The sequence below is a fragment of the Mus caroli genome, chromosome 12, assembly GCF_900094665.2.
Source record: "Mus caroli chromosome 12, CAROLI_EIJ_v1.1, whole genome shotgun sequence".
In the NCBI taxonomy this organism is placed as follows: Eukaryota; Metazoa; Chordata; class Mammalia; order Rodentia; family Muridae; genus Mus; species Mus caroli.
In genome coordinates this window covers 669,418-691,268 of record NC_034581.1, presented here as the reverse complement: position 1 = coordinate 691,268, position 21,851 = coordinate 669,418, and the positions used below count along the sequence as shown (strand labels likewise).

At 51.1% G+C, this 21,851-nt stretch overlaps 1 protein-coding gene across 4 annotated transcripts in view; it reads right to left on the bottom strand.

Annotated features, from left to right (window-relative positions):
* The window catches only part of Dnmt3a (DNA methyltransferase 3 alpha), a 105,398-nt gene that overhangs the window by 16,522 nt on the left and 67,025 nt on the right, over nucleotides 1-21,851 (bottom strand). For all 4 annotated transcript variants that reach the window (XM_029484347.1, XM_029484345.1, XM_029484346.1 and 1 more), the window contains exons 7-11: nucleotides 1,787-2,002; nucleotides 1,401-1,559; nucleotides 870-977; nucleotides 513-669; nucleotides 108-257 (exon numbers count right to left, since the gene is read on the bottom strand). In XM_029484347.1, coding sequence (XP_029340207.1) covers nucleotides 108-257; nucleotides 513-669; nucleotides 870-977; nucleotides 1,401-1,559; nucleotides 1,787-2,002 — 790 coding nt within the window. The remainder of the gene's footprint in view (nucleotides 1-107; nucleotides 258-512; nucleotides 670-869; nucleotides 978-1,400; nucleotides 1,560-1,786; nucleotides 2,003-21,851) is intronic.

The following is a 21,851-nucleotide window of genomic DNA, read 5'->3' as shown; positions in this document are numbered from 1 at the left end:
TGCAAGCCTGCATTAGGAGGTTGCCCAGATGGCCCGGCCTGGGCACCCAGATTATGTCCACCCCTCCCTCGGAGCTCCCCGTTCTTTCTGCAGAGCCAGGCTCCTACCCCTTGTGCGCTCATCAATGATCTCCTTGACCTTAGGTTTCTCTGTTGTGCTCTTTCTGGGTTTCTTGGCCGGTGGGGGTGGGGCGTAAGCAGCTGCCTCAGGCTCCACCCACATGTCAGTGTAAACTTCCTTGTAAGGATTCTTCTCTTCTGCACAGGAAGGCAGGTGACCACAGTTACAGACTGATACTAGCATAGCACCCATAGTGGGGCACCACACTGCCCCAGCGGCTCCCCCCACCCCCAGTTCTGAGATTCTGATGAGCCAGTGGATGACATGGTAGCACACACCCTTGGGCTAACAGACCTCACACGCCATTTCTATTCCACCCTACTGTGCGGGCTCTGCGGCTCTCCAACTGTGGCTTTCCCAGTCCCTGCTGTACTGGACCAGACCACATTTACCTTCTGGTGGCTCCAGGCTCTTAGGACCCGAGGGCTGGAAGCCACCGAGGGCCCATTCAATCATCTGCTTGTTCTGCACTTCCACAGCCTTGCCACTGTCACTTTCATCACTGTCATGGCAAGCTGGAAACAGCTTCCCGGCACGGCTGCTGGCCACCTAGAAGGAACAAAAGTAGGGACAGGTTAGAAGATGGAGGAAGCCCAACTCAGAGAGGCAAAGGTGGGTAGGCAGTGGGCAGGAGACCAGCAGGAGGGAGGCTGAAGAAGGGTTGCGGGCTTGGCTAACACAGCTCCGACGTCCAGGGATCCTGGCAGCCCCACCAGTGAAACTCCCTGTAGCTGTGGGGCCATGCTCACCTGGAGGACTTCATAGATGGCTTTGCGGTACATGGGCTGCTTGTTGTAGGTGGCCTGGTGGAATGCACTGCAGAAGGAGCTCAGCGGCATGAGCTTCTCCACACACACCTAAGGACCAAGCCACCCTTAGATCGTTCCTTCCCTGGGACAGTCTCACTATAGTCCTGCATGGCCTGGCACTCACTATGTAGCTCAGGTTGGTCTTGAACTCGGGATCCTTGAGCTTTAGCAGGGATTACTATACCCAGTTGTTCTCTACACAGTTAAGCCAAGTGCCTTCTAACTTTTATGCATGAGGGACAGTAAGAGTCACTGGACCCTTGGGGGGACCAGAGGCATTGACAAAAACCACAAATAGTAGCAAGAGGGGCCCAGATCAAGAGTGGGAAAACATCCACCTGGCCAGCAGGCTTTCTGCTCAGCTCAATGATGGTGGCTATGGCTTCTTCCACTGACCCCATACAGGGAGGCACACAGGACCAAGACCCCTTCTTCTCTTCCCCGACCTCTTAACCACCAAGTCCAACTCACCACTGAGAACTTGCCATCTCCAAACCACATGACCCAGCGAGTGCCTTCAGCTGCTCGGCTCCGGCCTGTCATCCACCAAGACACAATTCGGCCTGGCCACCAGGAGAAGCCCCGAAGTTTCCCCCACACCAGCTCTCCAATGCCAAAGCCCCGGCCATCCTGGAGCCCCAAAGAGCAAAAGTCAATACACAGCAGTCCTAAGTGCCGGCCACCCTGAAACCCCCCAGAGCTCGGCCCTAGCCCTGGGCATCTGAGGGATGGCACGAGCCCCATGTGAACATCAGGTGACAAAGCCAAGCCAGGGACTCTGGAAGCAGTCAGTAAGAGCTGGCAGCCAGAGCGCCCAGGAGAGCCCCGCTCAAGCTGCTAGAGGAGAAGCGGCTCACCTCATACTCGGGCTCATCGTCGGCTGCTTTGGTAGCATTCTTGTCCCCAGCATCCCCTCCTACTGGCTCAGGGGTGGTGGCCACAGTCGGAGAAGCAGGGTCCGTGGGCTGCTGCACAGCAGGGGGGCTGGCCTCCTCCACCTTCTGAGACTCTCCAGATGCCTGGTTCTCTTCCACAGCATTCATTACTGCAATTACCTTGGCTTTCTTCTCAGCCTGGGGAAATGAGCACAGGAAGTCATCCTGACCCCTCCAGGAGTGAGCAAGGCTACTCAGTGGCTCTTCAACCCAAGCAGCTCATCATGCAAATAAAAGCAGCTGAAGCTGGAAGACCTACTCAGCTCTCCTTCCTGCCTCCGAGGAAACAACTTCCCTCTTGGTCCAGCATCTACTCTCTGACCTTCTGAGGCCAAATCTCACACAGCCAAGGCTGGTCTCAAACCTGCTATGTCGTTGAGAATGATCCTGAACGCTCGCTTCTTCTGCTTCTACTTTTTTGTTTTGTTTTGTTTGTTTTTTGAGACAGGGTTTCTCTGTATAGCTCTGGCTGTCCTGGAACTCACTTTGTAGACCAGGCTGGCCTCGAACTCAGAAATCTGCCTGCCTCTGCCTCCCGAGTGCTGGGATTAAAGGCGTGTGCCACCATGCCCGACTTGCCTCTTCTTCTTTTTTTTTTTTTTAAGATTCTTTTTATTATTATTAAAATTTATTTATTATATGTAAGTACACTGTAGCTGTCCTCAGACACTCCAGAAGAGGGTGTCAGATCTTGTTACAGATGGTTGTGAGCCACCATGTGGTTGCTGGGATCTGAACTCTGGACCTTCGGAAGAGCAGTCGGGTGCTCTTACCCACTGAGCCATCTCACCAGCCCTTGCCTCTACTTCTTAAATTCTACGATTACAGGCATATACCAGAGGGTTGGCTTCTCAAATATTAATTGTGCACCACAGTTCAGGCAAGGATCTGGGCTCCAACTCTTCCCGTCTTGCTTCCAGGCTGAGACAGTGAGCCTTTCCAGGTTCCCCTCAGTTTCTTCTTGGCAATGAAATCCTTCCCACAGAGTTTCTAAAAGATTTGGAGTGCATCTCCAACAGTGTGACCTAAGGCCTGTCATGTGCTCAGTTATTTGCTCAGCACACTGGATAAGGAGCTGTCTCCGACGTTTTGCCGACAACAAGCCAAGCTTCGCTTATTCTCTCACGGAAAGGTCCCCTCCTTTCCCTCTCTCATACTCTGAGACAAAGCACTGTGAGCGCGAGGCACGCTGGCGCACCCCCTTAATCCCAGCACTTGAGAGGCAGAGGCAGGTGGATCTCTGTGAGTCTGAGGCCAGCCTGGTCTATGCAGTGAAGTCCAACTCACATAAGGCAGACCTTGACTTAAAAAAAAAAAAAGCAAACAGAAATAAAACAAACCCCTGCTCAGGGATCCTTATATGTGCAGTCTCGATACCAAGTTCTGGGGACCACACAGTTCACCTCCATCTAGGGCACATGTCCTCCAAAACTCAGGCTCTGCACTTATCTTCACTATACCAGTGGGGACAGAGAGCAGGGAAAGGAACTGTGACCTTGTGTGGCTTTGGCCACAGGGTTTCTCTGTGTAGCCCCAGCTGTTCTGGCACTCACTCTGCCTCCCTCCAGATTGCTGGGATTAAAGGTGAGCATCTTCACACCTGGCCCAAGCCTTGAACCTGGAGCCTTGTGCACACCCCCACGAGTGCTCCACCAAAATTCCCTGCCCCACCTCATTTTCTCCATACATTTCCCTAAGAACCCAGACCCATGAAAGCTAACTCACTCTTAAAGACTAAACATTCACGTACGGGAGTGAGTGAGTCAGCGAGTGCATTCAAGTAAGAAAGTGTAACTTTTTATAATTGTTTTTAGTGCTCAGAAGACAGCTTGGAGGTGCGGGTAGTAGACACACCTCTGTAATCTTAGCACAGGCAGAACCTGGGCTACTTTGAAATCCCTCTTTAAAAAAGCTAGTCGGGCTGGAGCTCTAGAACTAGTCAAAGCATGGCGCAAAAGCCGCAGACTGGCCCAGGCTCTGTGTGAGTTGGTCTGACCTAAACATCTAAACTGAAGGTGTCTGTCTGGTCACTTTTCTTGACCTGAAACATATGTATCAAGAATTCCCAGGATGCTGGCTGGAGCTGTCAATGCAGGCTCGGGAGGCCTGCAAAGCTGCGCACAGGTCACCTTTAAGCTGAGAAATCTGGCACCACCCTCCTCCAGGCCTCATGTTTTTGCCTTAGGGCAACAGCCCAACTTCTTGTCATCCCTAAACCAAGGATGGTGGTCATTTTAAGTGCTCGCTATTGGTAGGGCTGGGGAAGCTGGCTCAAGGCTGGGGAAGAATGCAGGGCAATCACTCAGCTTTCCCCAGACCCTACCCCCACCTGGCCAGGGCTCGCTCTCCCCTTCCTTCCACCAATTAGCTATCGCCTCTTCCAAAGAGGTGCATCAAGCTTGGCTTGGGACTGCGTCCTCCTTTCTCCTACCTCCTCTTCTGGAATGGTCTGCAGAAGTTACACACAGAGATACACCCCTGCTCAAATGTTGCCCCTCTCCTATTCATCATGCTTTTCAGAACTTCTGACAACCACACCAGATCCAACTTAGGCAGCTGCCTCCAATGACATAGAGACCCTGCGTTGGGGCTCCTCAGCCAGCACGAGGCAGGAAGCTTGCAGAGGAAAGGGCCTGCTACCATTTCCAGAGCAAGGAGTAGCTGGCAGGCAAAGGCTCCTTCCCCGGCTGCCAGGTCTCCAAGGGAGTCGTGCCTGCCACCTCCCTTATTCTTCCCCCACAGCTCCTTTGTCTGTCTCCTCACCCTTCACCACAGTTCGTGAAAATTCTTCTCCCACAACTTCCCCAGTTTGTCAGATGCCGCTGCTGATAGCTGCTTTAGCATCCCCAACCCACCAGCACAGAACATGTGCCCAGCACAGCTTGGGCTGGCAAAGGAGGAAAGGGGCCTCCAGCAGGACCAGCACAGTAGAGGGAGTTAGCAGCAGGAGGCCAGAGGAAAGGGGAAGAGGGGGCAGCGCGGCCGGTGGGGGAGGGGCTCATTAGAATACTCAGCCTGGCAGCACAACCACCCTCCTTCCCATGTTCACTACCTCTACTCACTCCTCAAGCAGACAATAGGAAGGGAAGGGTTAACTAGGGATGCTAGCATTTGGTCTCTAAGCCCTGGAACTGGGCAGGGTCCAACAGGGGTACAACACCATCCCCCAATACCCATAGCTCAAGAAAGCCACTTGGCCTAGAGTTCTTCCGCCCCAAGAAAGCCGCTGCTAACTCTACTACGGTCTACAGCTTCTCTGTCCAGTTCCACCTCCCCAGGCAGCTGTACCCTCACCATATCTCTCGGCGACTCCCATTCCAAAGGTCAGAGGTCTGATTGCCTCTGCCGCCAAACCCACGCGGTTTTGGGCTATCCCAGTGTCACAAAACACCAGGCTACCCTCCATGACCCTGACTACTCTCTGCCATAGCTCACCATTTTTCTGGCAGCTGACCTAGTGATAAAAGCAATAGTGGGGTGTATTATGGGAGGAAACTGTCTCTCTCCAGGCCTAGAGCTGGTAGAGCCTTGAGGCCAATATGGTCCCCCAAGAAAGCACACAGGTCAACAGGAACTGCCAGGCACCCTTCAAACCACCAGGACAGCCCAGGTTGCTTCGAACCCAACTTTAGTCCTCTACTGTCTTCAGCAGGGACGTCTGCTCAGCCTGCGGTAACCGCTGTCTCGGCTGATCTTTCTGTTCCCTGAGCATGCTAGATGACAATTGAGACCAGTGACGAGTGAGGCCTTGAAGCTCCTAAACTGAAGTGAGTGGGGCGACCCAAATGAGCACCCGCGGAACTCAGTTGGGCCGGAGGCTAACTTGACTCTTTGCAACACTGGGGACTGCGGGGACCCTCCCACCGCCCCCACCACCTCCCCGCCCCCGTAATCCCCAGGACTCTGTCCAGGAACCTACCCATAAGGCCAGGTGCTGCCCCTCTGCAGTACAGCTCAGGTGTGAGCCCCGGCCCGAAGCTCTGTAAATAGCTGCCCGCCTGGGGGGAGGGGCAGGGGGCGTTGGGGCTGGGGGCGGAGGGGGCCAGAGGGAGGGGGAGGGGGCGCCGGGGGGGAGGGAGGGAACATTTTCTTTGTCTAGAACTCCAGGTCACGTGGGCCCCACTGGAGTTCCTGGTTGGCTAAGCGCGGGCCGGGGGAGGGGGCCGGCCTCCTACGCTGGCGCTGGGCCAGCCCCTCACCCCGGCCGGAGGGGCGCGGGGGGCCTGGGGGAGAGGCTGGCCAGTCGGTTCCCAGGGCCCCGCCCCTCCAGCCAGCTCTATGGGACGGCCCGCTCTGCTCCCTTCCCCCAACTCTGGGGATTGGGGGGGGGGAGGTACATAGGGAAGATGGGGACCTTGGGGGAGGCAGGGTGCGTGCGGGCCGCGGGGCACCCAGAGCAGCGGTGGTGGGACAGGAGCGCTGGCTTCAGACAGCCTGAGAGTGCGGGGAGAAAGTTGTAGAAAGTGAGTTTCCGGGAAAAAAAAAGCGCGCGTGCGAGAGCGCTCTAGCAAATTTACAGATTAGAGTTGAGGCTCGGAGTTTACGGAAACGTAGTTTAGGCAAAGTCGGAAGACAGATGTGAGTGGATAGGAGGTGTCCCACGCAGGTTGAGGGCGCCCCAGGACAATAACTCCACCGCCACGCTACAGGTGAATGGAGGGGGTGCTTTAAAAAGCGTGGTTGACAAGTAGACCAGGAAAGCTTCCCCGTCCAGTCCCCGAGTCCCCCGGGTCACAATGGGTCTTGCTTGCTTGTTTAATTTTTCTGTTCGTTAAGAGTAAGGCCAAGGCATCTGCAGCTGTTGAAACTTTTGGTGGTGAAGTACACCTGTAATCCTAGAACTTGGGAGACCAGAGATCAGAAATTTAAGATCAATCTTGACTAACACAAGTTCAAGGCCAGCCTGAACATCACGAAACCCTGTCTCAGCAATTATGTAATAGTAATAGACACACTCTCACGCACGTGCTAGTGTCTCCTAGAACCACCAGGTAAAGTGTAGGCCATTTCATGCCATTCCTGAGCAAAGGCATAGTATCCCAAGGTGCGCGCCCACACACACACACACACACACACACACACACACACACGCCACTCCTGCCCCCCCCCCCCCCCCCATTAGAGGACAGGAGCATCAGATACAGAAATGGACACTTGGTCCTGCTCTCAGGAAGTTGATAGATTCCACTAGACTTGGGGAGATGGGGTGGGGGATGGGGGAATCACTGAAAAGCAAACTCCTGTGTGGATAACTCCCCAAACCACCAAGCAGATAGCAGAAGGCTGCATCAAATGAAGGGTGTGGGTGAGAGATAGGACAGGAGAGATCAGAAGATAACCAGGATTTGGAGGGGGCAAGCAGGTAGAAGGAAGAAAGAACTCTTCCACCCACCCTCTCAATTTTGACTAAAGCTAAATGGCTGAGTAGTGGGACTGGGGTCAAGCACAGAATGGAGATATTCTGTAACATGGCAGATGTTCTGGAAAAACAAGGTGAATGGGTATTTTACAAAGATTAGCCAGGATTAAGTTTGCAAGATGAATTAGAACAAAGAACTGAAGGAGAATGCCCCAGCAGGGAGCCGCTGCTATCTGGCTGGAACGCTTGTGGAAGACCTGATCCCATTGCGGTGACCTTGACACAGACCACTTAACCCCAAGATGTCTGTTTTCTCATCTGCAAAACAGGGGTGATGACATCAGCCCTCTAGAGCCAGGAAAACCAATATCCTAAAGACACTGAAGTAACACCCCAGGTGCCTGGCTCCCAGCCAGTGAGCTGGCACACACCAGCTAAAACAGGTGCAGGTATAACGAGGTGAAGGGATGAACTAGGAAGGGGAACTCTCCAGCTCACCCTGAGACCATTAGAGCAGGTGGGCAACTGAAAAGGCTTTCTTTATGTAAACTGTATGGGTTCAGGGCCAGGTCTGATAGTACACTTTGTAATCCCATCCCCCATGGCTCCCACAGGAAGCAGAGAGATTGGGAGATCACTTCTAGTAGGTCATTTCAAGTTTGAGGCCAGACTGGGCTACAGTGTGAGATGCTGGCTCAAAAATAGAAATAAGAAAACCTTAGGAGTAGACACTTCCCCTAAAAGAGAAAATGAGCTGCTCCCTGCTCCCCCAGGAAACTCTACTGCCCCAGCACCTTTCCACTCTATCACAGTGGTATCTGTCTAAGCCACTTAGTCAGGCTGCCCAAGCTGGGAGGAGAAGCTGTGAGCTTGGGAGCTGTGCTGTAGCTCCACGGTAGACCACTTTCTCAAACCCTGGTTCGATCCCTAGGACCCTCTCACTTCCTAGAATGGAAGGGAGTTCTGAACTGGCTCATCTTGCTGCCCTCTGACCTTTCAGAGCTTAAGGACTATAACAGGCTTGTTCACCGCAGTCTCCACAGGCTCAGTCAACACCTCAGACCTCTCAGAAAGAAGTTAGTGCTCTCTAGCTTGGCTGCACTTGCAGGGTGCAAGCCATGCTGGCTTCTAACTCATTACATAGCCAAGGCTAGCCTTGAACTCATCTTCCTACAGGTGTGTACTGCTACACCTGCCCTTCAGGTATTCTTCAGACAAACTCCATTTTATTACATTTTCCAGTGATACTCATACCAGTAAACTGCCAGGAAGTGTCGTGTTGACAAGCCTTACGCTCCAAGGGGCAAGCATGTGTGTCCTGTGACAAGCCAGGAAGCTTCTTTTCTCCTGGTCCTTGCTTTCCTGGGACATTAAAGCCCCATACAAAAGCTGTGCAAATGTGGGTTTCCAGCTTACAGAGGTAAGGCGAGCCTCCAGGCCAGATCGCTAAGCAGAGAGTAGCACTGCCTGGAGGCCAGGGTCAGTGATGGTCACCCAACCAGCTTGGCAAACCTTGGCTCTGAGTTCAGCATCCGTAGCATGTGAAGGAGGGATCGATCCCACTGCTGCTGTCACTCACAGGACAAGCACCACCTATGGTTCCTGTACAGCCACACATGGGAAATCGCTACATCTTTTCTTCCTTCTGCCTATCGGCACTCATTGCAGACACCAGACCCAGAGACATAGCAAAGGCTATGAGGTCAGTGTCAATGGATATCTGCTCTGAAGTTGCCCCTCAGTCCACAGAAGCCTCAGTGTGAAGCAGCCAACATTCCATATGACATTCAAGGCCCCTACAAAGTAGAGGTCTCCCTGATAACTACTCATAGCCTCACACTCTGAACCCACATGCTGCTCCCTCCCACAGGGCCCTTCTCTTTCAGGTTCCACCAGCTGAAGCCCTGGCTAACTTATGTTAGCTTACCAGCTTTCTCCACCAACAAAGTTCCTCTAACCCTGGGCTGTCCATGGAAGTAGCAGCTAGTGTATATAAGTTAATTAAAATTAAGTAAGAATTAGGCTGCAGTTCCTCAGTTGTATCAGCCATGTTATATGTGTTGAAGAACCACCATTGTGGGTGCATGCACAGACTACAGAGCAATCCCATTATTGCAGAAAGTTCTGGATACGGCGTCTCAGACCCCCTCCCCCATCTCTCCCCACTGTTCCTTATCTCCCACTCCTTTCCTGCTCCCTGCCACTCCACTGTATAATCTCACAGACAGCTGGCTTTGCCTCTTAGGAAGAGGGCTGGACTCCTCTCCATGAGATTACACCTCCCTAGAGGGCAGGCACAGAATCTTCCTGTCTTCCTGTAGGAACTGTGGACAGGGCACCTTGCTGCAATGGTGGAGGAATACTGCAGCTGAATGCAACACTGCCTCAGGAGCTTCCTGTCTACATGCATCCCTGCATTCATCTGCAGACAGATCCTGCCCATAGCAGACATTCTAATGATTGCCAGGAGGGCCTGGTTTAGGGCTCTCCAGAGCTGCCAGGAAATGTTCGCTTTCCTATTCCTGTGCAGCCCATATGGAGGTTGCAAGCAAATGACCAGGACTGAGCTGCTGGCAGTGAAGCTAAAAATAGCCTCAAAGCCAACAGCCAGGAGTTAGCAGGACTTGTTGCTAAGGAAACAGTCAGAGAGAGAGCAACCAAGCAAGAGAAAGTGTCAGACATTCACCAGGAGAGCAAAGGCTGGGCTGGGGGACTCCCACCTAGAGATGCTCTGCCTTCTGGCAGCTTCTGACTACTGTTCAAGTGGGGTAAATATTCCCCTGTCCCTCAGTACCTCATCTCCATGGCAACCAACCAGGTCTGGGGTAAAGTACCAGCCCATGGAAGGGAGGCCTCTGCCTGGAACTAGTTGTTATGGCAACATCTCCCCTTTTCTTTCATTCTCTCCCTCCAGGCTTCTCCTAAGGGATGAGGTAGGGGTCAAGACTTGGCTTAACCAATGGGACCAGGAAACACCTGCTAAGCAGCCAGGGGCTCCAGAGGCTCCTGGGAGCCCAGGACGGTCAGTAAGGAAGGCCACATTGGGCAGTCCATCTTTTCCTCTCCCTTAGCCTCTCACAGGTGACCCTGCCAGAAGAGGTCCACACTCACTGGGGTTTAACCCCATCAAGATTACCAGAGGGAAGGCTGGGCATAGTGGCTCACGCCTTTAATCCCAGCACTTGGGAGGCAGAGGCTAGCCTGGTCTACAAAGTGAGTTCCAGGACAGCCAGGGCTACAAAGAGAAATCCTGTCTCGAAAAACAAAACAATAACAACAAAAAATTACCAGAGGAAGATTTAAAAATACAGATGACCAGGCCCTGTCAACTCGGATCAGTAGGCTTGGCTGGAGACCGGGGCTCTTTTTAAACCAACGTGGGTAATTCTAACATCAGCCAAGTTTGGGGACTTGAGAAAGCTCAGGCTGTGTGATGGTTACAAGTGAGTAACAAAGTCCTCAAGAGGACTGAGCCCAGCAGAAGAGTCAGTCACCAACTGAGGAGAAAGTGGTCTAGAAAAGAGGGGCACTCCCACATCTCAATGCTGACCAGAGCTCCCCCCTCCATGTTGATATCAAAGCATCCCTGTGGGGGATGGAAGGGGTGCAGAAAGGTGGCACAGATGATTTAAACTAAAAGAGAAATCCACCTTCAAAGATAAAGTGAAAGGGTCACCATGACAACTGTGGGGTGCCAGCTGGATGCAATAGAACCTTGATCCCAGTTCCTAAAAGTAGCATTTGGCCCAAAGTCACGCGCCCAACCCCCACTAACCAGGTCCATTTTCTGGACCCAATTGTGAGACTCCCTGAAACACAAGTACAGCCAAGATAGTTGAGTCAGGAGTGCCTGTGGTAGCCAGGCTGGGGGAGGAAAATGGGGGGAGGGGTGGGGAAGAAGGTGGAAGAGATGAGCTGCCATGTTCCCGTTACTCACACCTAACTGTGTGCCCAGGACCCACCACACATAAACCACAGCCCTCACTCAAGACAGCAATTAGATGGTAAATGATGTGCTAATGATGCCTCTGCCATGTGCAGAGGGAAATCAGAGGCTGCCAGAACCAGCAAAGGCAGGAGAATTCCAGGGATGCAAAGCAGGGATAGATGTAACCTCCAAGCTTTTAGGGCAGGGTGGGCAGCTCTGCAGCTCACCTGCAATGGCATTATTTTCCTGGTAGCAAGCGGATGGTGTGAGAAGCATGAGGTAAGCCATATTCATTTATCCTTAGAGACGGGCAGTGGCCTGAGCCTGCTGACCTTGGGAGAATTCTCATTAGCAGCATCTAATGAAGAAGTTAGAGGATCCACTAAAAGGCAGTCCTTCCTTCTGGCTGACTCCTTGACTCCGCCCATCCTGTGTGTCTAGCCCAAGCATTCTCCAGCCCTACCGAGCTCCCTGGGTTCTCTCCCATACTTGGAAGCTCCAATCCACCAGGCTGCCTGTGGGTTCCTGCTACATCTTCCTCATGCCACCCTGGCCATCCATCTTCTGCCCGCTTCCCTGCAGCTCTGGAGCCAGTCCCCCAACCAGCCTCCCTTTTGCCTGCTATGCCTGCACTGTTATTCCTCTGATGCCTACATCTGGGGACCCGGGTGAGGGACACTGAGGAGACCTTGGGGGTGGGGAAGGCTATGCGGCACAGACCCAGGCCTCATTTACCAGACAGTGATGACAGGATTCTACCTGACCACCTAGCCTCTGTAACCAGTCTAATGGGTCTAGAGACACCATCTGCCCAATAGCGATGGGATTAAGGAAGCTAGAGGGGCTAACACATGAGCAGAAAGTACCTGAGGATAAGTTTGCTCAAGTGGATGTTGTCACCCTGGAGAAACCTGAGTCTGCAGAGAGGTGCTAATCACCCCCAGCAGGGAGAGTGTGCCAAGAGGAACACAGTATACTACCCTTCCCCCAACCTTTCTCCAGAATCCAGGGGTCAGCGGAAGAGGCAGAGGGACCACCATTCTGATTCAGGCATGCAGACCCTCTCAAGTTTCAGGGTCCAAAGAAGATGGGAGGAGCCCAGAACGCTGGCTTGGCTATTGCTGAAAACAATGGGGTGGCCTCCATCTCCATCCGGAAGAGGAAATTTAAATCAAAGCCTGGGTCCTTTCCGGCCTTTCCACCCCCCAGGCTTAGAAAGCGAGAGTGGCAACCCCAGCAGCAGGCACTGTCCAATCACCTGAAGACCTGAGCAGTCATTCAATTCTCAGTGTGATTAATCTGTCCCAGGCAGATTAAACAAACAGCTCCTGTTTGACCTCCCTGAAAGTGAGGCAGCCTTAGGGGCTCTAGGCAGGGTTCAATTCTGTTCATTCCAGAGGCCTAGTGGTTCTCAAACATTAGTAAGCCCAGCCTCCAGGGTCAGGGCTGATACCCAGCCTGCTGAGGCATTGCCCAGAGACTGGCTTCTATGGCTCAGGACAGGTCTCTGGATGCCTGCCCAAGTGATGTAGGACAACACATACTCTTTAAAATACTGATATGTTGTTGCTGTTGTTTTGTTAGCATATGCTCCTGCCCAAGCTGGCCTCAACTTCCAGGCTCAGGTGATCCTCCCACCTAGTGGGACAGACAGCACACCTAGCTGACCACTGACTTCTGTCAGCATCCTTGGGATGTAAAAAGTGAGTTCAACTAAATATTTGCTGCCTGAATTTGGTTCTCCCCCCCCCCCAACACACACACCATTTCCTTGCAAATCACATCAGTTTTTAAACATACAGAAGAATGAATTGTTCTTGTTCAGCCCATCTGAGCTGGAATACAGACACAGGCTGACAGAGGCCGGGAAGAGTGGCAATTCTATGGCAACGCAGGGCACTGTGGCTCTGCAAACAATAAAACTGCAGTCCTTGTAGCTGTGATGTGAAGCCTGAAAGGCCAGGTGACTGAAGTTAGGAGGAGCTCAGGACAGGGGAGAAGGAGCCCCAGGCCCAGTGGGTGGCGGCTGACACCTGCAATTCCAGCACTTTAGAGAGTTAGATGTTATCCTCGGCTCTAGAATGAGTTCAAGGCCAGCCTGAACTGACACCATGAGATAGACCCTCCTCAAAATGAGCAAAACCAGAAGCAGAAATATTCTCAGTCCTCTGGCTGACCTGTTGGCCACCTGCTCCCAGAAGCCACTCCCTGTCTTGGTCTTGCTTTGGGTCTGTTTTTCTGATTGTCTGTTGATTTCTGTTGGTCCCCATGTCACTCATGGTCTATGACAGGGGCTGGAGAAAACAGCCTGCCTGTTCTGATTTTGATGTGGCAGGGCATCATTCTGTCTGTAGCCCAGGCTGGTAGTTCTGCCCTCCATACCTGACCCTCAGGAAAGGTTAAACGTAGCGCCCCCTTTTGGGTGCAAATCCCCTTACATCTATTAAATCATGTTAAAATGCAGCAGGGTACTCTCTGCCCACAGCTGCAGACTGAGCCTGAATTTCCCCCCATGGCAGGAAGGTCCCTATGGTCTGACCAGCAGCTTCCTCACCACATCTCTTGCCACCTCAACACGCCAGCAGCTTCGGCCCTCCCTGTCCTCTCTGCCCATGGTGGTTCCTTTTCCAAATTGTCTTCTGCATGGTGATGTTCTCCAAGGAAGTCTCTTCCAGGACCCCTGCCCCTCCCCCAAGCTGTGGTTCTTTTCTCTGCTCTACACAGCTCAGATCAGCTCTGCCTATAAGACAGGTTTGCTCTGAGCCTGGCAGCCTCCTTCCTCTGCCAGTGTGTGTCTCTGGGACAGTCTGTATCATTTGTCTCTGGCCACTAGCACAATAAGCTGCATCTTTAGTCAATACTGAGTTAAGTTTGTTAACTCCCTCTACTAAAACACAGAGTTCTTTGTGGAGCTAGAGAGTCAGAGGGCTCGCGCTCCCCAACAGTAGCCATCACTGGGACCTCCCCTGATTAGTGGGCAAAAAAAAAAAATCATGTGTGTTTTGTTTTTCTGGTTGCTTATTTTGTTTTTGTTTTTTTAAAAAAAGTCTCACTTGGCCTAGAACTCAGGGTAGACCAGGCTGGCCTAGAACTCAGGGTAAACCAGGCTGGCCTAGAACTCAGGGTAAACCAGGCTGGCCTGGAACTCAGGGTAGACCAGGCTGGCCTAGAACTTGCAGTGCTTCTTTTGCCTCTGTCTCCTGAGTACTGGGATTGCAGGTAAATGTGTATTACCATGCCCAGGGGTTTAATACACTCTTGTGTAGCTCTGGCTGGCCTTGAACTTCTGGTCCTTCTGCCTTTCCCTCCTAAGTGATGGAGTTAAAAGTGAGCACCATAATATTCAGTCTGTGCAGTGTTATAAATAGACCCCAAGGCTTCCTGCATGATGGTAAGCATTCTGCCATCTGCCCACAACCCCTAGCCCTCTGTCTCTTCTGGGTGTTTTGCTGTGTGTGTGTGTGCACCACATGCATGCAGTGTCCATGGAAGCGAACTGGGTGCCCCAGCCAGACCCCTTGGGACAAGAGTTACAGACAGTTGTGAGCTGCACGTAGATGGGTGCTAGAACTAGAACCTGGGTCCTCTGGAAGGAGCAGCCAGGACTCTTACCTGCTGAACATCTCTCCAATCCCTCTAGACTTCTTTTAAGATTTTGGTTATTTTTATTTTTAATCATGTGTCTGTGTGGGTGAATGCAGGAACCCATAAAGACCAGAAGAGGCTTAGGCTGGCAGAGGACAGCCCTTGGAGCTGGAAAACACTTGTGAACCCACACATGTGGGAGCCAGGGATGAAAAGGTCTTCTGCAAGAGCAGCCAGTGCTCTTAACTTCCACGCCTCTCTCCACCAGATGTGCCAACATGCCATGGTGGGCTTTGTTTATGCATCTTTCTGCTTTTGAGACAGTGTCTCCCTATGACTATGTAGCCTTGATGTGCCTGGGACTCTATATAGACCAGGTTGGCCTCGAACCCAGAGATCCATCTGCCCCCTGCCTCCTGAGTACTGAACTGTAGTCTTGAGCCTCCGTATTCAGCTCTGGGCCTTTAGAATCTAAAACAATAGAGAAGGGAGGAGCTCAGCCATGGAGAAGGGAAAGCAAAACTAATGTACAGATTCTTCTATAATCCTTCTCCTAGGATGCTTCAGACACACCTCTAGGAGATGTGAGCTCCAAGGCTTCCTCAGATACTTAACTTAGCACTCATGTGCTAAGTTAAGTATCTGAGTGGTGGATCCCGATTCCAGCCCTTCCCACCCCCAGATAATAAATGTCTGGAATTCCTGGAATTAGGCAATCTATTTCTATCACACTACAAATCAGGAAACTGAATTGATCAACACATCTGGAGCAGAAGCTAAGACTAGAAACCAGGCTTCCAGAATTCCATTCCAACATCGCCCTAATCCAATTTTTTTTTTTTTTTTTTTTTAGGTTTTTCGAGACAGAGTTTCTCTGTATAGCCCTGGCTATCCTGGCACTCACTTTGTAGACCAGGCTGGCCTTGAACTCAGAAATCCGCCTGCCTCTGCCTCCCCAGTGCTGGGATTAAAGGCGTGCGCCACCACGCCCGGCCTAATCCAATTTTTAACTTCAGACAAGCAGGCCTGAGAGAACAGCCAGACAAGGGCAGGGTGAGGGCACAGGGAAGCAGGCCTGAGTCACAGGATGGCTGTGAGGGTCAGTCCAGGCAGCAAGGACCTAGAAGGCCAGCAAGCTAGAGGGTCTCTCTGCTGAATCAGGCACCAGCTTTGAAGACAAACGCACCTGAGGAAAGCCGGGCTAGGGGGTCAGAAAAGTAACTTGAGATAGCAAGGTTTTGACCAGAGACCTTCCACATTTTTGGGGTGCGTGTGTGAGTGTGTGTGCATCTCTGTGTGTGTGTGTGTGTGTGTGTGTGTGTGTGTGTGTGTGTGTGTGTGCAGGGCCATAGTGGAGGTCAGAGGGCAGCCCTTAGGAGCTAATTCTCTCCTTTCACCTACATGTGTTCTAGGGACAAAACTCAGGTTATCAGGCATAGCGGCAGGTGTCTGTACCCTCAATCATTTGCTTTCCTGATACAGACATTTCTTATGGAACTGGAGGGTACAGGATCATGGTTTCTGCCCCAAGCATCAAGCCAAACATAACCAATGCCAGGATGTGCTTCAGGTCTGTGGTGGAGGAAGCTCAAGCCCTTCCCCAGGTTCATCCTTAGCTGAAGCCAGGAGCTGCGCCCTGGGTGTGGTTACCACCCTCACTTTAGTGGAAGATGCTCACAACGCTGCTCTTTCTGTGCCCAGAAGTGAGTGAACTAAGTGTGCAGTGTCAGACCGTGAGTTAGAGACGAGCATGGGCTATCTAGTGTGTTCCAGGACAGTCTGAGCTACAGGGGGAGACTCTTTCTCAGAACAAACAAACCCATCCACACCAAAGCTGGGCCTTACGCACCTGTAATCCCAGCGTTTAAGAGATCAAGAGTTCACAGTGGTTCCTGGAGTCAAGTTTCAAGGCCACCCTGGATTAACTGCCCCCAAACAACAGAAAATGCCCCAGCCCACCCGCTTACCACAGTGGTGGTCTTTTTGACAATTTCAGGTGCGAAGGGCAACCCAGGAGGTTATTTCTAATTACGGTGGTCATGGGATCCCCTTTAAAACTCACTCAGCCTTTTGGTAAAGTTACTTTGTCTCAGCTGCAAATGTTCCTGTCCTCTCCAGGGTGGCCAGGCACTGCCCAAGGGCAAGAGTGAGGGATGTCGCGGTCAGAAGCATCCATACCACTGGCTGCTCCTTTGCTGTTAAATTTACTGGTCTCCACAGCGGAAGAGATCACACCTACCCATCTCATATTCTATAGCCTCTCCCACAAGGCCCCTGCTCAGGGGGTGCAGGGTGATTGCTTATTAAATGGTGTATAGCCCAGCAAGAGGTGGCCCTCTGGACACTCACAGACAGGAAGCAGTCTGTCACAACCCCAGGTTGTAAAGCAAATGGACACCACCACATTTGTTAAAACTCCAGAAGCAGCACCAGCAGCACAAACGGTCAATAAACATAAGATAACCAAGCCTCACTTATCATCTGGGAAATGACAATTAAAATTCTAACAAGACATCCTGCCCTCCCCCCCCCCCCCCCCCCCCCAGCTGCCTTTGCAGAATGCAGGCTGACTGGCATGGAAGCTGGACTTCGGTGTTGCTCTTTCCTAGCAATTTGTACAATGCAAAACACACACTTCTTCCACTTGGATTTCTCTTCCTAGGGTTACATCTTATGGAAAAACAAAAGCACAAAGAAGCAGGCTAACCCTAGCATGCAAGCAGACACTGCTTCAGTCCATAGCACCACAGAAAACGGCCTGAGACACACAACTAATAATCCAGAAAGGGCTGAGGCTCAACATGATCTTCAACTACATACCAGGCTTGGACCAGCCTGGGCTACCTGCAACCTCCCTCACACACCAAGGATATGTACTGCTACAACATGCCTGGATAGCAAGATGCTGTGACGGAAACGGCCAGCAGTCAGAGCCTGGTTACATAAAAGTATGGCAATTCCTACAGAGGAAATATTCTAGGAATTATGTGGCCAAACTGGCCAGCCTCATTGTAAGTGAAAAGCCAAACTGTAAAGTGAAACTGCAGAATGGTTCCAGTCACAGAAGCACATTCCTATGAGGCAGGCTTAGACCCACAGACGGACAGAGAACTGTCCGTGTACACAGCAACAACAGCCTCCAGAAGGATTCTATTATCTACGTGTGTGTGCCACTTTTGAGACTATCTTGCTCTGTAGCCCAAGCTCGCCTGGAGCTCACCAGGCAACCCATTCTCGGGTTTGAACCTGTGCTCTTTCTCCTGCTGCTGCCTCCTGAGTGCTGGGATCTCAGGCATGCACCACTGTGTCCAGCTCTAAAGCATACTGAATTAAATTGTGTGGGGGTTGGGTGTGGGGGAGACTTTTAAAATAAGAATGTATTTGTGTAATACGTACATAATGTAAAATAACTTTTAAAACTGATCAAATCAGCTGGACTTGGTAGCTCATACCTAAAACCCCGGCCCTGGGGAAGTAGGTAAGAAGACTGGAAAAGTTCGAGACCAGCCTAGACTGTTTTACTGTTAAGTCCTGTCTCAGAAACTAGTAAAACTAGGGGCCAGCAAGACAGCTCAGCTGGAACAGATATCTGCCAGCTAGTCCTGATGTGGTCCTGGGACCTGTGGGGACAAGACACAGACTCCACAAAGTTGTCTTTGACCTCTCCGTGCACTCCCTAGCATTCACAGGCACACACACTAGTAATCTGCCTGGTGACATGGTACACACCTTCTTTTTTTTCTTTTTTAAGACTTATTTATTTTATGTATGTGAGTACACAGTTGTGAGCCTTCATGTGGTTGCTGGGAATTGAATTTTTAGGACCTCTGCTCGCTCTAGTCAACCCCGTTCGTTCAGTGCAAGACTGTTCCGGCCCAAAGATTTATTTATTATTACACATAAGTACACTTCAGACATACCCAAAGAGAGCATCAGATCTCATTACGGGTGGTTGTGATCCAGCATGTGATTGCTGGGATTTGAACTCATGACCTTCAGGAGGGCAGTCAGTGCTCTTACTGACTGAGCCATCTTGCCAGCACAGCACACACGTTTGATCTGAGCACTTGGGAGGAAGAAACTGGAAGATATCTGTGAGTTTAAAGCTAGCCTGGTCTACATAGAGAAACCTTATCTCAAAATGACATTAAGGACAATAACCAGGCTCCTGTTCATGCCCACTTGGCAAGGGGCTTGAAAGGCTGCACAGTCTTCATGAACCCACACTTCTGTATCTAGACTCTTGCTTCCCTGTCCACTTCAGGCCTCAGCTTGGTGCTTTAGTCTCCGAGCCCAGAGTGGGTAAGTGATGAAGCAGCACTGGAACAAAGCCCCTCCCCTTCAGGAATGTGGTAGTTTTATTCCAGGCTGGACAGCCTTGGGTGTAGGCTGGGTCTTAAGGGCAGGAGGGAGACAGGGATTCTCTGGCCAGGCCACAGAATGTTACTATCACTATGCAATATTTTCTGATAAGTATAGAGATGCTTAAGCCAGGGACCATCCTTCAAGCTGGAGTCAGGGAAGATAACAGATATCCTAGAGCCTGTCTGGAATATGGGACTCCAGCCCTAAAGTGACTTAGAACCTGGTCTGGGTGAAAGGATTAATGAGTGAGTCCTCCCATCCACCATGCAGTCCTAACACCGGGCTGATTTGGGAGGTCACAGGATTGAAACCTTGGGAAACAGCCAGAATCTCTATACATGACTGGAGGTGGGTGGGGGTCAGGGCATGGGGGAACTGCTGTGGGTCTTGGAACAGAATTTGGTCATTTATTATAGCAGAGCAGACCCAAGACAACAGCTTCCCTTCTCCAGCAAGAATTTCCTGTCAGAGATAAAGGAAATGACCACTTTTCCTAATCATCTATTTTATTTCATTTTGTGCAGTTTAAATCATCACTTATTTACTTTTAAAAACAGGTCTCACTTACTATGTAGACCAGGGCTGGCCTTGAACTCAGAGACCCACTGTCCTTGACCTCCTGAATGCTGGAATTAAAGGCATGTGCCACCTTCACAATCATGGACAGGTGAAAAGTGTAGCTCTTACCCAATAGCTAAGATGTGAATGACAGGTATGGAGGAAGCGGGAACTGGGCTGGGAAGGGAAGGAGCTGCTATTTGTATGTAGTGCTGAGGCTGAAGCCAAGGGCTTCCTTGCTAGGCAAGTGCTCTCCCTCTGAGCTACATCCCTCACCCTGGGAAAGCAGCTTTAGGGTGAAAAAGGTCTCCTACGTGAGGCAGAGGCGGGGCGGGTGCTAGTGGAAGCTTCCCGCAGGGCATACAAGCCCTTCAGACTTGAGCTTCACACTTCCATCCAGAAAAGGCCTGGGGACTTCACAAATAAAGCAATCTCTTTCTGAAATGCTCCCTTCTCTCCTCCCTGAAACCCCAGTTCGTCTTCTAAGAGCCCAAAGCCACCTCTAGACTCCTCTAGTCTGAAGCTTGCTCAGAGCCCTGTGTTCTCTGTAGGTGACTGAGCTCCTGGCAGAAGGCTCGAGAGTGTGCCTGAAGAAGTTTTAAAGCTTGCATGGGTGCCTCATTCCAAGGTTAGGAGGTGCTGGCTGGTGGTCGTGCCTGGAGCAGGTGCTGTAGGGGCATGAAGTGTGTGTGGGGTGGAGGTATCAGGAGTGGGGAGGGAAGGTAGTTAGACCCGTGAAAGCTGCTACACACTGTTTTGGAGGTAGAAGCCAGAAGACCAGGAGTGAACCTCAGTTACGCAGCAAATAACAAAAACAACAGACAAACAAACAAACAAACAAACACCCAAAGTCAAAAAATGCAGGTATGTGTTAGGTAGATCAAGAAGAGGGGACTGGAGCACATCCCAGTTAAGGGATGGACTGTTCTGCTGAGAGATGCAGGAAGTGTGAGCTGCCAGGGCACCAGCAGGCCCAGGGAAGCAACAACAGAAGGGAAGCTCAAAGGGTAAAGAGCCAAAGTGAGTCGTAGAGATGGGAAGCAGGCCTGGAGGAGCTGGAAAGCTAGCACTGCAGTTACAAGCACTGGCTCTCATAGAAGGCCCAGGATCAGTTCCCAGCATGCACACGGTGGCGCATAACTATCCATGAATCGAATTCCAGGGGACCCAGCATTCTCGTCTGACCTCTGTGGGTACAACACACATGTGTGATACAATATATGCAGACAAAACAGTCAGACACATTAAAGAAAAAGAAAGAGAAAAGAAGAGAAGAGACAAGACAAAGGAACTGACCTGCTTGCATCGGTTTCTGCTCTGTAGTCTGGAAAGTTACCTGTGTTTCAGCAGCAGTTAGTTAGTCCTTCTCTGTCCCTAGCAGGGTATGGCATTTAGAGCCCAACTCCTTGAGGTTAGGAAACCTAAACTCTAAGTACTAGCTCCACCCCCATATGCCCTGGGGGCTTGTGTCCAGTCAAGGAGCAAGGGATGTACAGTCATCATTTAAGTCCTATAGATCTAATTGCACTGGAAGTCACAGAGTTCATGTCACGGATAGACAGTACATTGTGTTTTGAGGTCTCCCCACTCCAGGTCATAGGCTCCTCTAACAATTCAAACTGAGTCCGTTTTTTCCACTTTTCTGTTAACACCCAGAAGCCTTTGTGTTGGTTGGGACGGGTAAGCAAATCCCAAACCTAGCAGACTCACTAGAAATGCTTTTAATAATTGCTGAAGCAGGGAACAAATACATGCATATATGCTTAGATCTATGCATAGATTATACAATAAAATCTCCCATTACACTTTTGTGTATATTAGCAAATATTCCTTATTTTTTTCTTCTGAAACAGGGTCTCACTATATAGCCCTGGCTGGCCTGAACTCCCTAGATAGATAAAATTGACCTTGAACTCAAAGAAATCAACTGGCCTTTCCTTCGTGAGTGCTAGGATTAAAAACATGCAGCACCAAGGGCTGGAGAGATGGCACAGAGGTTGAAAGCACTGGCTGCTCTTCCAGAGGTCCTGAGTTCAAGTTTAGTATTCAGCACTGCCTTTGTTTTTTTGTTTGTTTGTTTTTGGTTTTTCGACACAGGGTTTCTCTGTGTAGCCCTGGCTGTCCTGGAACTCACTTTGTAGACCAGGCTGGCCTAGAACTCAGAAATCCGCCTGCCTCTGCCTCCCAAGTGC